General features: G+C 31.0%; 2 protein-coding genes across 2 annotated transcripts; one reads left to right on the plus strand and one right to left on the minus strand.

The window, feature by feature from the left end:
* The first annotated feature begins 2,366 nt into the window (after window positions 1-2,366).
* On the plus strand, window positions 2,367-3,518 carry LOC121123902 (uncharacterized). Its single transcript, XM_040718963.2, has 2 exons — window positions 2,367-2,530; window positions 2,594-3,518. The coding sequence occupies exons 1-2, from the start codon at window positions 2,454-2,456 to the stop codon at window positions 3,375-3,377; spliced, it is 861 nt and encodes a 286-aa protein (XP_040574897.1). The 5' UTR covers window positions 2,367-2,453; the 3' UTR covers window positions 3,378-3,518.
* A 649-nt stretch (window positions 3,519-4,167) lies between these two features.
* LOC121123904 (protein DOP1A) lies at window positions 4,168-11,859 on the minus strand. The gene is given in 8 exon segments (XM_040718964.2): window positions 4,168-5,051; window positions 5,112-5,424; window positions 5,475-5,826; window positions 5,893-6,868; window positions 6,870-11,064; window positions 11,138-11,383; window positions 11,436-11,499; window positions 11,624-11,859. Coding segments are annotated over 8 exon segments (6,432 nt in total). The 5' UTR covers window positions 11,676-11,859; the 3' UTR covers window positions 4,168-4,817.
* Between the last annotated feature and the right edge of the window lie 4,346 nt (window positions 11,860-16,205).

The raw sequence follows: 16,205 nt of genomic DNA on the forward strand, positions 1-16,205 counted from the left end.
ATAAAATTGTTATAGATTCAATTAATTCAAACTTTATTATACAATTCAAACCAGATAGCACAGTTTAGCGCTGGATCGAAGATATTTCCCCTGCAATAATCTACTATCTGCTTAATCCATTGGCAATTTATGAGAGACATAAATGATTGAAAAACGGACAATCTACTGACTAATTTATGCAAAGGATGATTTCAAAATTTGAATCTCTTTTTAATATTTAATACCAAATCTTCTTCAAATAGCTAAATTTTGAGAACTACTATAAGTTGAAGTACAAAAAGAATGATTTTCTACCTCTCTTGACATTATTAGAACCTTATCAGTTGAAATACTAATAACATCAATTCCTACCTCTCTAGACATTTTTATTAAACTGGTAAATATTTGGCAATACTACACAACATACATATTTTATTGTAAAATAATATGCAACAACTTGTTTCCAACTTATAGTAAAAACTAAGCTTTTGTTTAATCACCTTTGGCATTTAAAAAGGTTGATTATGGAGGCACTTTTATCGTTATAATCGACAGAAACTTTAATTTAGCGTACAATTAAATCCAGTGTATTAAACTACGAGAACCCCAGAAGCCACCAAATCAATGTCTTCTTCAGATGTAAATTGAACTTTCATGCCATAGTGAGCAGGTTTGCTGAAAAGTTCGTAGGCTAAAATTGTAAAGTACATTTATTTAAAAAAAATTAAATTTATTTATTACAAGGCCGCGGAGTCGATATATAAAATATCCAACTCCAAGACACACTTTTACAATAATATATGTTATAATCTTTATACTACTATTGAGTCATTTGACTGTAAATATAGATTTAATTTATAACTATAGGTAGTTATATATTGTAGTATATAATTTTGCCAGGTATAAAGAAAATATTTAACATGATGAGCAACAAATGAAATGGATTAAAAGTTATATGACTTTATATATTATTTTAGTTCATTCATAAATTTCTGAACACAATTTAAGCACGCGTAATCGAGGAACGACAATACACACAACCCACATCATTACAATTTACTCCGATTGGATTGATTATTCGCATGACTAGTACTGACTAATGAACTAGCTTGATTAGTGGCTACGCAGTCAATGTAATCTTTTAAAGAAGTTTTTAGGATTTTAAATAAGCTTCATATACATATGTAAATTGTAACAATTTTCGTAGCCACAGTCGTAGTCGCTACACATTTTTCAACACTTACTCCAACTTAACAGGCCTGATTTATTGCATGGAGTTACCTTCGATGGCAATACAAAGATTTAGCAGTCATAAAATTTTCCAATGCCCTTTTTATAGGACGATTTCCCTTTAGACTTAAAATAAGCCTAAGTGTCGATGATTACCTCTTAATTAACTTTGAATTTTTTTTTCAGTGAGCATTCTTTTGAAGTCTGCGAAAAGAAAAAAGTTACTGTGGCACAGATTTGGAAAATACAGTGGACCAATTTCTTCCTTAATCCAAACAAGAAGAGGCCTTGCTACAATCAGATGTAGCAAGGGTTAAGGAAATAAACAAGAACATGAGCAAGAATTACTTTGATGTCGATCCCCAATTCTACTCTGAGTCAAACTTACAATTATAACTACGCAACAAACCCTCAGGGTTACACTCCGTCTTTTATGAGCTCACACGAATGTTCAATCAAGTTTTGAATATAATTTAATCTATTCAGGAAAAGATGTTCACTTTTCAAGAATTATATAATAATGACAACTGTGAAGGAAACGAAAATTCATTTGTTAAGATTACCAATTCCAAAAATAAACGGGTCAGCTAAAAAATACATACATTATCAGTCTTCAACCGGTCATCAAACCAGTTTGTAGCCTTCAAGGACAATTGGGAGACAGTGAATAAGCTTCGGGCGGTGTCCACCCCCCAAACATTCAGCCTCTGTATTGATGCACATTAAGTTTAAAGAAAGATATGAGTAGCTAGAACGTATATACTCAAGTATTATACCTTCTAACTATCATGCATTATTTTCTTCGTTTTTATATTCTTCAATCCTAGCTAGGATTTGAAGAAAATAGGGGGGAATCCTTATAACTAATAATTAGAAAATCAGTCATAGGAGCGGTCCAACACTTCTCCTCAGGAATTAAATAACTATGATAAAAACTCTGGAAAAGAAAAGACTCTATAGTTTATCAACTTAAAAAATATGGCGAGCTAAAAATTGCTAACGATTAGGATCACTGGAATATAAAAATTAGTTTTTTTCTATTATTGGTTATTCACAATTTTTTCATATTATTTCAGTAGGACTGACTTTATTATTATTTGGGTTTTTTATAGGTACTACACTTGAACAGGTAAAAAATCGGAGGCATTCGCAGTTTAAAGCTACTCTTCCAAAAATAGGTAACGTCCATTAGTTGCAAAATAAAATAGTTGCCAGTAGGAACGAAAATAGATGAACTAGGAACGATGTCCAAAATTTTAAATGGGCTATTAAATCGCAAAGGTTGTAAAGTTGAAACAAAAATTAGTTCCAATGTTTTGAGGTAATATATTTTTTATGAGTATCAAGGTTATCATCATTTATTTTCACCTTCATTATTCTTTAGTCAAGCTCAACATATTGCTATAGGGAAAACAAATATACTTGGTGAGGATCTGCCTAGGGTTAAAGAATTGATCTATGGCGAGGAACATAAAATTAAGTTACAAAGTCAAACTGCGGTATTTTTTAGGATTAATATAACAAGAAAGGATTTAGATCACGGAGTCATCATTCGCTGTAAAAGCACATACAGTGATAAATTCAAAGTCATCTTTTTTGACGCGAATGGAGACATTTCCATGTGTAAAGAATCCGAGTATTCTACTAATGGAAGTGAGGGGAACTTTCTGTTCTTTCCCTTTCGTCATTATAATTTGAAAATGGAGCATAATTATATGAATACTGAGAAAGATATGCCAAAAGCATTTTCTTTACTTGAATTTTTCGATTTGAATTATGAATCTATAGAGCCGGGAAATCATTTATTTTGTGTTTACCAAAACAACTGGATAAATAGTGGAAATTGCATTTTGTCTTGTTTAAAAGTTCAACCTTGTCACGGAAACATTATTGAGGAAATTAAAGATTTAGAAGAGGATATACAAGGGAAGAAAACAGAATTGGATCAATTGAAGGTGGAATATAAAGAAGTCAAGGAAAAATATGAAAACATCTTAAATAAAGTACACACATTAACTCCTGCTGTGAATGAAAGGATATCCACTCGATTAGATTTGTATCATCAATTATTCTCGGAATGTAAAGAAACTCCTATAGGGGGTGTTATTAGTGAATATGACTCGCGTGGTGTTTTTAAAAACATATTTTCGACTTTTAAAGGTTCATAATTCCAAAAGAATCAATCCTTTTAATTATAATCATTAATCATTTAGTGTTATTTTATTGCATACGTATATGTCTTAACTCTTCATTATAATTCATTTGAATAATAGATATATGTATATCGAATATTAATTGATATAAGCAAATTGCAAAGATTGTTAAGATTTATCTCTGGGAAATTAGAAAATATCACCATAACTTTGATGAAATTTTCCATTTTACACAATGATTGGATACAAAATTATCTTTAATTATAAAGCAGAGATTATGAATTTTGTGGTTGCTCTTTAAATCCAGCAGGAACAAGATTTTATATTATTATAAATTTTTATTATAATATTATAGTAAATTTTGAATGTTAGTGTTGCTCCATTCATATAAAATTTATATACCATGTGCGTCCGAATATTTTTATAGGGGGGAGGGGGCTACCCATCCGATACATCCCTAAAAGAGATCAAGTTGTGTCTACTTAATTTTGCCCATTATTCTCACAATATCCCTACAAGTATTCAATTTTATAACTGGACGAATACAGTGGAAAAAAGATTATAATTAGTCTATGTTAAAGACATTGATGTTTTATTAATTAATTATCTTAGATTCTGTGAAAAAAGAAATGACAGACCTTATTGTTACTTGATGGATTTTAACTTCGTTTCTGTCTCTATATTTGGGACTAGTACATTTCCGACTTTAAACCGTATGTAAGTATTTAGTTTTAAATTATGATTAGGGTGTCCTTTTCTTGGGAAACATAATTACAGTATTGCTCTTGAATAAAATTATGATAAATTACGCACTAAGATTTTATTATCATTTGTACATAACTAATTGGTAAAAACATTAGCGATTGACTTTTTGTATAATACCTATTCCTAACATTTAATTTAAACTAACAATAAGATATAATATATAGTAGAAAAAGATGGAATCTTTATAGCACTACAGATGGTTTTTTTATACAAGACTAGGTTAGATTAATTGGATCAATACGAATAAATAAAGAAGGTTTTGTCATAATGTCTTTATTTACGATCCCTTTAGTATGTAGAAATAAATAGATAAATAATTTGTTTATACGAATTAATTCTAAACTTTTTAAATCACACAAAAATAAATGCTTTGAAGAAACTATAACATTTTTGTGATGAAGATAATAATATATAAAAAGTTGGTTTTTCGGATTTGCGGGCTGTATAAAAAAATCAAATTGTAAATATACTATAAAATAAAAATATCAAACAAAATGTATCATGTACCCAAAACAAATTGAGGACTAGGATACAAAAACATATATATAATATTATATCAGTGAAAATATCCTCCTTGACAGGGAAGTTTAATGACTTAATCATGAAGATGAAATATTTAATACTAAAGCTAGATGAATGGGTTATTAGAGGAACTCATTACTTAAATGCATAATACAGGTCTATGTCAAACTAACCCGCAACTTTCAAAGGGACAAAAGACTCAATGAAATCTTTAATCAAAATATCATCAATAGCTTTTTCATTAATATCAGAGGGTGAATTGTAGAGTTTAATGGCTTTTTGTGGGGAGTTCCCTAAGCAAACGGCGTTAAAAAAAGGCCTAAGATTATTTAAGGATGATATCGATTTCATAGTGAGCAAAGGACTTCCTTTGACTCTTGTAAACGGTTCCACTTGTTTATCCTGGTAAGGAAATAAAGATATTATAATTAGGGGAAACGTTCTGATTCATAAATAACTTACAGGAGTAATTAATAATTTGGCCACTCTTACAACGTAAGGCACAAAGTCTAAACTGTTGGAGATTTCAATGGCATCTTCATCCACATTACTTTGCGATGAGAGTAATCCTTCGCCGCCTTCATTTATAAAGGCCCAACGATACATTTGAAATTGAGGAACTCGCTGAGCAGGTAGAACCAAAGTCAAATCAAGTAGTTTGCAAGCTGATAGGTATAAATCCAACCATGTTGGGCTATTACGAGCCTCAAGACTGTTAGAACCTGATGTCATGACCCAACCCGTGTCTAGAAGTGACATTTGCTTCAGATGTGAGCTAAAAAAAAGTTATAAATGATACTTTTGATTAAATATAAGAATTCTAACCTCCATTCTTCGGTATCAGTAGAGAGTTCATGTTCCATGTACGAAAATATCTGAACCATTTCAGTAATAATAAGTGGCCAGAGGGAGGTGAGATGTTGCTGAGACATTCTCAGCAAGATTACTCGGAAACATAAAAATACAACAGATTGGATTTCCGGAGTATTTGACACCATCCTCAGACACTCAGCCAATCGTTCTTGAATATCAGGCATGTACCTATAATATTGGTCAGTGTCGGCACAAAAAATGACAAAGGCCAATCGTTTTAGACATAACGCCTTCTGCTCAATTTCAGCATCTTTATTCGTGAACAAATTCAAGGACCCACTTTGGCCAATTGATCCAAGTTTTGCTGCAAGGGATTAAATATTAGATACATATAATATATTTTTTAAGGAGAAAAGTGAAAAAATCTTACTCATTAGTTCCTTAAAAGTGGTGTTATCATGTGTCATCATATTATCCACTATTACCTTCCAGTAAGGAAAGCATTCATAATCCATTTGAAAAAATGAGGGTTCCATGAGAAGTTCAAAGACTTCTTTACGCCAAGCTTTCCTTGTGTACTGATACTCGCTCAGCCCTGACAATAGTCTTGAGCAAGCAATAAAGCAGTTACGATTAGTTTGAGTATGATTGCGTGTATAGGGTATGACATTACTCATAACAGTTTGAAGTAAAGGCAAAACCTTTTCTTTTTCATCTGATTGATAAATTACATCAAGGAAATTGGCCAAAATATCACCAAGTAAGTTTAGTGCAGTGACAGCATATGGATGTAATGCATTTGTAGAATTTGAGTCATTCTTATCTTTCTCATTTGACTCAGGGAGAACTTGAACATCTCGTGACATTACAAAGTTTCTTTGAAGCCAAGTTTTGGTTTCTAGTCGCGACCCACCAATGGCTGCACATTGATCAACAATCTTTCCGGCTAAATCCTGAATTTCCTTCACATCTTTTTTCTCACTCATTTTTTTACCTCTTAATACAAATTGATTTAATATAGCTAAAGATAAAAATATTGCTGGAGGATTTAGACCGAGACATTCTTTTGTTAGGAGTGCCAACTCGGTCCAGGAGTCAGAGAGAGCAAGAGCAGAAAATTTGGACATATATGAATAAAAGAATTGCAAAACAAGGACTTGTATATCATTTTTCCACTTAACCCCAATCACCAATGGAGGTGATTTAATTATACTACGCAGCGTATTTATAATATTAGAAATGGGCATCGTATGAACAGACTCGACAAAGTTAATAAGAACTTCATGCCCAGAATTTGGTGCCTCAGGAAAGCTAACCCCTACTTTTTCCACACATTTTATTTCTTGCCAAGTGATAGCTACGGCTGATACAAAATGAGAAGCGTAGTGATGAGCTATCGGGGAAAAAAAGATCTAAAAGACTTTCTTTTATATGTTTAACATCATTGGTTGATTGGCAGTTTGTGACAACATTCCAAATCTTCATGACACAGGCCAATAAAGTTGGTAGATTGGATAAAAGGGATTTTTGTGACTGTTCTATATTGCTTTTTGAATTATTTCCGAGCAAACCCATTCCTGAATTATTACTCTTAGAAGAAAAGGCATGAAGTAAATTGTTAAATATAGTTCCAGAATCAATATATTGAGTTGATTTAGTATCGAAAGGTTTAGAATCTGATGATACATCAACGAGGCAATAATGAATAATTGCTGTCAATGCTTCGATTTGATTCACAATGTAATCGGTGGGAAGTTTATCCGGATGGTGCTTTAAAATGATTTCTTCAACATTTGCAATAATTTGGCCCATCACTTCAGAAACTATGTAATTCAGGGATTCTCCAAGGAAAGGAAGACTTGATATAACAAAGCTTGTCCAGTAAGAATGAATATGACGAATTTTAGATTGGCTCAAAGCACTAATAATTGCAGTTAAAAACAATGGTTGCTCTGGTATTGAAAGATCGTTAACATATTTCATAGATAACAAGGAGACTATCGACCTCTTCCTTTCATGATTTGAATCAATTACGGTGTTATCTAGATTTCTTTCTTGAAATATAGACTGTTCCAACATCATAGTACTGAGGGTTAACTTTAAAATTTGAACTTGAAAAGCTTCATTATAAGTTGCCAAATACAAGTCAAAGGATACGTTATCACAACCAACATTGTTAAAATTTAGGATTTCATCAGTAAAATAAGTATTTTGTTTTTTAGAATAACGGTTGGAGTCATGAACAGAAGTAAGGAGGGAATGTAAAATGATTTTTTGGACTTTGAAACGATTTAAGAGATCATTGACAAACGATGCATAGGCTTTTCCGTTAACAGAAACAAGATGAATCAATTCTGACACAATCATAACCATTATTTCCACTGATAATAGTTGAATGTTTCGATTTCCGACAATTTCCTCTGGTGTTAATCTCGTGTATCCCAGATTCGGATAATAACTCCGAATGAAGTAGAGACATAAAGACATCATGATTTCTATCAAGGATGCATTTCGATACGTTTTTAAGTCTTCATCAGATATTCGTCCAAAAAAATTATTTCCAAATATAGACTTTCGATGTTTTGCTAATAAATTTTGCAGGTCATTGTTGCGCAACGACTTGACCGATGATAGATTAGAAGTAGAGAGAGTGCAGACTATAACTCTAGGATTCGTAAGAATGATATTTTTGATACATTTAAGTGTATATAAGATTAATTTAGAATCAAAGACTTGAGTGTATATCAAAATATGAGAATGTAATGGATGAACTACAACCGAATTTGATAGTGAGCTCGTTTCACTTGACGTGGAATTAGTATCTACAACGTCTTCAAGAATGTCATCGATTATATTGTCTACTATACATGAGTTTGGTTCATCATGTGAAAATCCAAATGTATAAGAACTATGACTGTTACAAGAATTTGGAACAAGAGCAAAAGGATTCACAAGGATATTTGAGGATAACGTCGAAAGGTTGAAATTTTCAGTTTTTGAAAAAATATCTTCAGAGCAAGATTTTTTATCCTCAAAGGAAGACAAATATAGTGCATGCTTCATCTTTTTAGATTGATTCAATTCAGAAAGATCTCCAGAAATGTGATACTTGATGTCTCCTTCACGAGGATGAATGGCGTATACAGTGGTATTCTGATACAAGTCCATTCTTTTAAAGGCCTTTGACGCCTTTTCAGCGTCAATAGTATCAGTTGTGTAAATTTTTGCATGTAAAACACTAATCCTCGCGGAATCAGGATTTAACAATTGAAGAAACAAGGGCTCAAATACCCTAAGAATATCACCATGAGTAATTGCATGTAAAATCCAACATTGAGACTGTGTTTTCAATGGGCCTATGTCTGCATTTAGATTGTCAAGTAACTTGTACAAGCAAAAATCAAAAATTTTAGCTATTCTGGAGTCTTGTAGTTTAAGTCCAATATCTCTACTTAATCTCCAAAAGAGCGTAAATTTCTTGAAGTAATCCAACTTAAGACTTTCAGACTCACTGATCTGTGACATGGCTTTTTCCATTAAATCTTCATGAGGAATTGCAATATGAAGCTTATGAAGGAGATCAACACATTGAAGATCAAATACACCGTTTGATGCAAGACCATTCCAAAGTCTCCATCCAATTATTTGTGAAATCACAGTTTCTTCAGCAATTAATTTTAATTTAGAATCAGGTACGAGTTTTAATGTAATTTTTCTTTTTGAATTTGAAGCTGCATCTCCTAGTCCCGCAATTAATAAAAATGTTTCTATGCAATGAAGTTGAAAACCAAAGAAATCTTCATGAAGAAAGCAAGAGGATAATATAAGATGCATTAACCATAAGGGAATATTCCTTTTATTGTTATCTTCCGCATCATTACTACCTATCTCTAAGGGATGGTTCAAAGTCAATGAAGATAAGTCCATTAGAATATTGCAAGCAGCAGTCAACACATCTATGTAATCATTTCCATTATTCTTAGTTCTCACACAGGTACATTTGAGCTCTTCAAGTAAATTCTCAAAGTTTCTGTCCGTCTCTTGGACTTTAAAAACATTCGTGTTTTCATCTTCGTCATCATCTGTAGAGTGTTCTAAAAGCATTCCATCTAAATTACTAGCTTGTTGATTAGATTTCCTAGTAATACAGAGACATGTTTTTAAAAATAAACACTCCAAACGATTGTCGTCAGAAAAAAAGTATTCTGAAAACAATGCACTAAATAGTTCTCCAAAAGTATTGGAGCAAGAATAGACTAATGATTCAAAACTTGGCTCATTTTCATCATTGATAGAAGATATATCATCCATGTTTTCACTAATAATGGGGTGAACTTTGGACAGAATCCTTCTACAAGCACTAAAAGTAAGGATAATTTCTTCAGATTTTAAATGTTTATGTTCAATTAACAAGGCATTGACTATCTTTTTAAATAAATTTGGAAGTTCGTAAGAGTGTGTTGTAACATAGGTATCAATAGAAAGAGTTTCCAATAAAAAAATGATTAGCTGACTAATTTCTGCTACAGAAATACTTGAACTTCCTATTTGATTCACAGGTATTATGAGAGAATCATTTATCCGAAAATCACTTTTAAAAACTTTTTCAAAATAGTCACCACAAAACTTCCAAATGAGTTGCATTTCAAAAGATCCTAAAAGTAAATTTGTAGTCCGAACAAAATCATCTCTTGATTTTCCCGCAGAAGGAGAACTTCCGGCAACTTCATTGCTATCACTTTTACAATACTTATGATCAAAATGATAAAGAGTTCTCAGGATCTCAATTATAAGATCGTCTAAAATGAATGAACTAATTACTGGTTTTTCAAAGAGAGTCATCAAAAGACGGAATGGTTTCAAGTCCATATTTGGACTCTGAACAGATTTTTTCAAAAATTGAATCAAAGATTCCGTTAAACATTGTTGAGTGTAATGTTGAAAGTAGTAAGAATAGTTGTCCGAAGTAAATTTCATACAATCGTTGGAATTGTTATCCTCATGGCCAATGAGCCAACTAAATAATCTTCTATTCAAAGACATATCTCTACGTAAAATAACATAAAGGGATGAGGTCATTACATTAATGAGGAGTAAATTACTCAGTTTTGGGTCATGAATGGGAAACATGTGAGTTAGAAGTTCTAAAGTGCTTCTTTGAACGAGAACATTGGTGTCTTGAACAGATTGGCATAGAGCTTCTCCAACAATGTCAAGATTTTTTCCATATAAGTCCTCTTGTTTGGAAGAGGATGAGCTATTAGCATTCCGTTGAAATTGATTGAGAATAAAGGATATGGCAGGATAACGTATTGAATAATTTGAGGCTATACATTTCCAAATAGAAGTATAAAAATATATAGGTCCACAAGCATCGCAAATGGATATGAGTAAATTAATTACTCGATCAAAATGATCGGATCCTTCTTCAAGTCCTGGAAGAATTCCTGTTATGATTCCATTGAGTCCAGGACGTAGTCTGTGTCCAAGAGAAACAAAGTGGGTTTCAAAAATAGTTAATAATTGAGGTCTAACACTCATAGCTGCATTCCCCATCAGGGGAAATAGTCCAGCACTGTATAAAAATAATTCCTGAGCTAATCTGAAATGATAAAAAGAAAAATGAAGAAATATACACTTAAAAAAACTTCATTCTTATAGGGTTTTTCATTTACCTGTTAGTTCCCATGGATTTAAAGATAATATCATACGTCTCCAATGCTTTTAGATGTACCCCAGTAGGCAATGCTGGATGCATACACTGAGCTAAACGTTTACTGATAAGTATTCTTCGCGGAATTATAGGATATTTCATATGAGCTAGTAGGACTTTATTCAATTTCCCTAAAGCAGCAATTAAGTCTGCCCATTCGGTAGTGTAATCAAAGGCTCGAAGTGCTTTATCGATGGCGAGCATAAAACTATATCGAATAATTAAATTATTAGAGTTGATTTATAATACGTTAATTATACCTTCGATACTTGGAGTCCTTGGTGAGGCTGTACTCCTCCATTGCGATCGACGCCATACTCAAACCTACCAAAAAGATATGTTAGTAGCTTGTTTTTTGCTTAGATTTTTAATTAATAGGATAATTAAATTAATTCATCTAAACATTGTTAAGTTCATTTCTTTAAAAAAAAAGGGTTTCCTCACTCACGAAATAAATTAGGCAATGGAGCCTCTTGATTTTTGAGAGATTTTCTCCCCATTGTTATGTATAACTAAGATGCAATGAACAACTCACATAATACTAATATAAAGGAGTGTTACGACTCCAACCCTAAAAAATATATTAAAAATATCCAAATACCTGCTCTTTACCTTATTATTATATTAATTATAAATGCTCAAGTTTCGTATCTGTCAAAGTAGGATTCATTCTGCCTGCTAGATAAATGTATTGCGTCATTCCTCAAGGGTTTATCAAAATATGACGTCATAGTTCGATCTAGAGCTAACGTATGCTCTCCCAGCCCTCTCTAACTAGAATGATTCTTTTCTTTGACGAATTATCGTCAATTTATACCCCAAAATAGGTATTATTAACCCTTTGAGTATGTTGCAAAACTCCATTTAAAGTAGGCAAAATTGATCGCCACAATGAAATAATAAGAAATAATGTATTTTATTTAAAAGGAGTCACATCGGGGCCAATATAAGTCTCTTAAATCAAATAAAGGATATAAACTATAATCAAAATTCTGAGTATCTTAACTCATCCCACAAATTTTAATAAAAAGCCTATTAATTGACTCAAATATGTCAATGAAATATTTGGTTGTCTGTATATTTTGTGTACAAGTGGCGATTTTGTACATGTTGCAAGCAAAAAAATAAGATGAATGATTCTAAATGAACAAGGACATTACATAGGAAGAGAATCCTGTAATTATTGAATATTTTACGGATCATCAAATATATCAATGGTGTAATTTTGGCTATTTTAATAGCCAAATTATTAAAATATAAGTATTATATAATACATTATAAAGTACAAATCCCCACAGTTATTATACTCATAAATACATAATAAACATGTAACTTAAATAGATCAAAACGAAATGATAGAGTATTTATTAATTCTTGGTAAGTAGAAAGACCAATATTGTAATCTAATAATCCATTTTAAGACGAAGAAATTGGAAGTTGTAGAAGCAGTCATTCTCATGCCTAACCTAAAGAGACTTCTCACCTATTCTGTAGTCGTCTATTGATAGGCTATATACATAGGTAATATATATCGTATACCTACCTTGTTTACCTAGTTGAAAGGTTTTGCATTTATTCATTTGTTAGCACCTCTTTTTAATGTATTTTGTCTCGATGCCCAAATTAGTTGTCAAAGACTCAAGGAGTATATCGATCCATAATATAGGGAGAAAACTTGATAATAAATGGATGGAATTACATATTAGTTTCGGCTTAATAGTAATAACTATTGACTAATAAGTTTGATGTGAATAGCAATGAGGGTCCGCATTAAATTATAATACTGATTATAAATATAAGTAACCCACATAATAACACGGAGAAATACTGTCTAAGCCCCTTACAATAATTCATGTTGTACGGAGGTATATAGAAATACACTTATATCATTCATCATAATTTTAAGTAACATATATGTATTACCAAGAACAAATCTTTTTTTCGGCTGAAGGCATCATCGCATTTGTTTTTTTTCAACTCTATTTTCATTTTGTAATACAAGAACTCTCATTGTCATCATATTATTCATATGACATCCTACTTATTAGTATATTTTTACCTCCCTAAAATGACTCATAATTCATAAAACATTTCTTACGCGCACAAAGAAAAAGTGGAAGGGATGATTATTTATGTCGTGATATAAAAGTTATGTACTTCATAAATAAGTATTCATACATAAATGATAAGAATTTCCAATTCTTTAATTGTAACGGTGTCCGTAGGGGAAGGGATGTAGCCCCCCAAAAAAAAAAAAAAAAAATAAGGAAGCTTTTATTCTTACTTAAAATTTAATCTTTGGATTTTTTTTTTCAAAATATTTAATATTTGAAATATAATTAAATTTTTCAATCTTTTTTTCAAAAAATTTAATACCCTGTGAATAGCTATGGATTTTGGAAATATTTCTCAGAAAAATTTAATTTTTTGTGAATAGCTTAGGATTTTGGAAATTTTTCTCTGGAAAATTTAATATTTGATTTTTTTTTTTTTCAAAACCTTTTATATTTAAATTTGAATTTTAGATTTTTTTTTCCAAAAAGTTCGTATTTTTGTGAAAAGCTCATGATTTTTGAAATTTTTTTGAGATTACCTATGGATTTTTGAATTTTTTTTCCAAAAAATTTAATTTTTCAAATTTTTGAAAAATAAATTGTAATTTTTGGATTTTTCTTTTACAAAAAATTCCAAAAACCAAGCCCAAAATATATATATATTTATATATATAATCTTACGGATGCCCCTGGATCGCTACATAAATGATTAAACGAAATATCGTAGAGCAACAGATAAATTCAAATGGTAGACTTTTCAGCTTGTACGTACCAAATGGCCAACATTATTTGGCAAAGAGATAAACAGTTTGTCTCAATGGTTAAAACATATTTCATTATTTTCACCTTTCCAACTCTAGAGTATTTTTACTAACACCATAATTGAAGGAAACGTCATTTTGGAGGCTTTATTCAAAACATTAAATAGAAAAATAATTTCCATTAAAACATTTTAAAACCCCATCAAATGGCTTGTTTAATAAAGAAATACTACATACCTGCATTGAATACTACTTGATGCGAATGATGAATCTTCATACTTTAATTATATTAGAGTAATTAATATGTACTGAAAAACCTTAAAAGTCAACAATTTTTTTAAATAATTTGATCGATTAGGGACGGGAAAAGTAGGATAATGAGAGAAAAATATCTTATTCTTTCCATTCTAATAGTTAATTTGTATCTGCAACACGGAAATAAGATTATATAACGATGTAATAACATATTTGTAACACATAATCATATTAGAATCTGATAACGATCTATATTACAAAACTAGGCAATAGAGGGATACAATTTGGATGAACAGTAAGGTTTAAGTCCTATTATTTGTTGTTCACGTTCTTACATCCAATATTTCACTATTTCCCTTAATATTAATCAAAAAAGGGTTTTCATTGTTATAAAATTTGCTTGTTAATGGCGCCGAAATGAACGACATCAAAATAGTGACGTCTGATGAAAACGCTCTATTCAAAGACTTCTAAATATATCTAGACATTGCAAAGACGAGAGTCTTTGCAATGGATGATTCGAGTCTCAAGAAAAGCAAAATTTATTCAAATTAAGTCACATGTCATAAAAAAGTGACTCGAGTCGCCCATATCTGCTTTATAATGTACCACAGAATAATCATCAATTACTAATTTTTATCAAAAAAGTCATAGATGACACCATTAATTTCGAATATTCAATTATTGCAGTATCTTAATCACAAGTAATGTAAATTATTCATTTAAAATTATTAACATAACTTACGAGTTAAACATCGTTACTCGTGGATAAAATATGCATTCATCGACCTAAGATACTTAGAGACTTGTCTCTTAAGTATCTTACATCGACCATCGTCCATGTTATGATTAATTGTCATAACATATCCGGCCAGGTTTTCGTATATCGACCTGATTTATTAGTAGAATTATTATTATTTATGACGTCATTTTCTTCTTATTCATTCATATCCATGAGTTCTCATACTCTCTGGAGGAGCACAAGCTCCAATCACACAACCTTTTGTTGTAATAAACCTAAATTTGTATAACAAATTCCTGTCTTTGCCTAAATATAAAACAGTAAGTGTTTGTCGTTGATGTAGTTTTTTAACAACATCACGTGGAGTTTTATTCAACTCTTCCATTTTGGGTTTGCATTTTAAATCCCCAAAAATTATTTTGAGATAAAAATGATGAACTCACTCCATGTCCTCAGATCAAAATCAAAGTATATATATTCTTTAAGGTTATTTTAAAGTAAATCGTCAAAAATAATTACACTAATTATTTAAACGGATGCTTGTTGATTATATGTGTAATGGATATCTTTCGACTTCAATATGGAATCCAATAAACTCCAACAAATACATCCTTTTTTCGAATGGTACATAATTTTAAAAAATATGTGTAAATACTCTACTCACTCAAAGGGGAACTTCCCAAGCTGGGTTATTCCTTCATTAGAATTATATTATATATTACTTAAAATTATTTTATTTTATCAATTTAAAATTTGGGAAATCGATGTAGTCCCACACTTGAAGGAAGTTTTCTATCGGTTCCAGTTCGACACCCAACATACACATACTTTTTTACCATAATGAATGAATTATTTTATAATTAAAACCTTAATTTGTATTAAATAAATATAATATCATTTGAATGAAACTGATACTATATAACCTTGTACAAAAATGAACTGAAGTTGATACTTTATTTTTTGGAATGGCAAATTTTTCCGTTTAAATAATTAGTTCAATTATTTTTTGACGATTTAATTTAGAAAACCTTTTAAAAAATATCTACTTTGATTTTGACCACTGAACATAAAGTGAGTCCATCATTTTGCCTCAAAAACAATTTTTGGGGATTTAAAATGCTAACCCAAAATGGGAGAGTTAAATAATACAGCACGTGATGTTGTTAAAAAACTACAACGACAAACTACGACTGTTTTATATTTGGCCAAAGATCATAT

This window comes from Lepeophtheirus salmonis, chromosome 9 (genome assembly GCF_016086655.4).
Source record: "Lepeophtheirus salmonis chromosome 9, UVic_Lsal_1.4, whole genome shotgun sequence".
In the NCBI taxonomy this organism is placed as follows: domain Eukaryota; kingdom Metazoa; phylum Arthropoda; class Copepoda; order Siphonostomatoida; family Caligidae; genus Lepeophtheirus; species Lepeophtheirus salmonis.

Excerpts from the sequence above, each read along its gene's own strand:
- LOC121123902 (XM_040718963.2), top strand. The coding sequence starts at position 2,454 with ATGTCCAAAATTTTAAATGGGCTATTAAATCGCAAAGGTTGTAAAGTT. Across the intron at positions 2,531-2,593 it reads ATTAGTTCCAATGTTTTGAG|TCAAGCTCAACATATTGCTA; the intron begins GTAATATATTTT and ends ATTATTCTTTAG.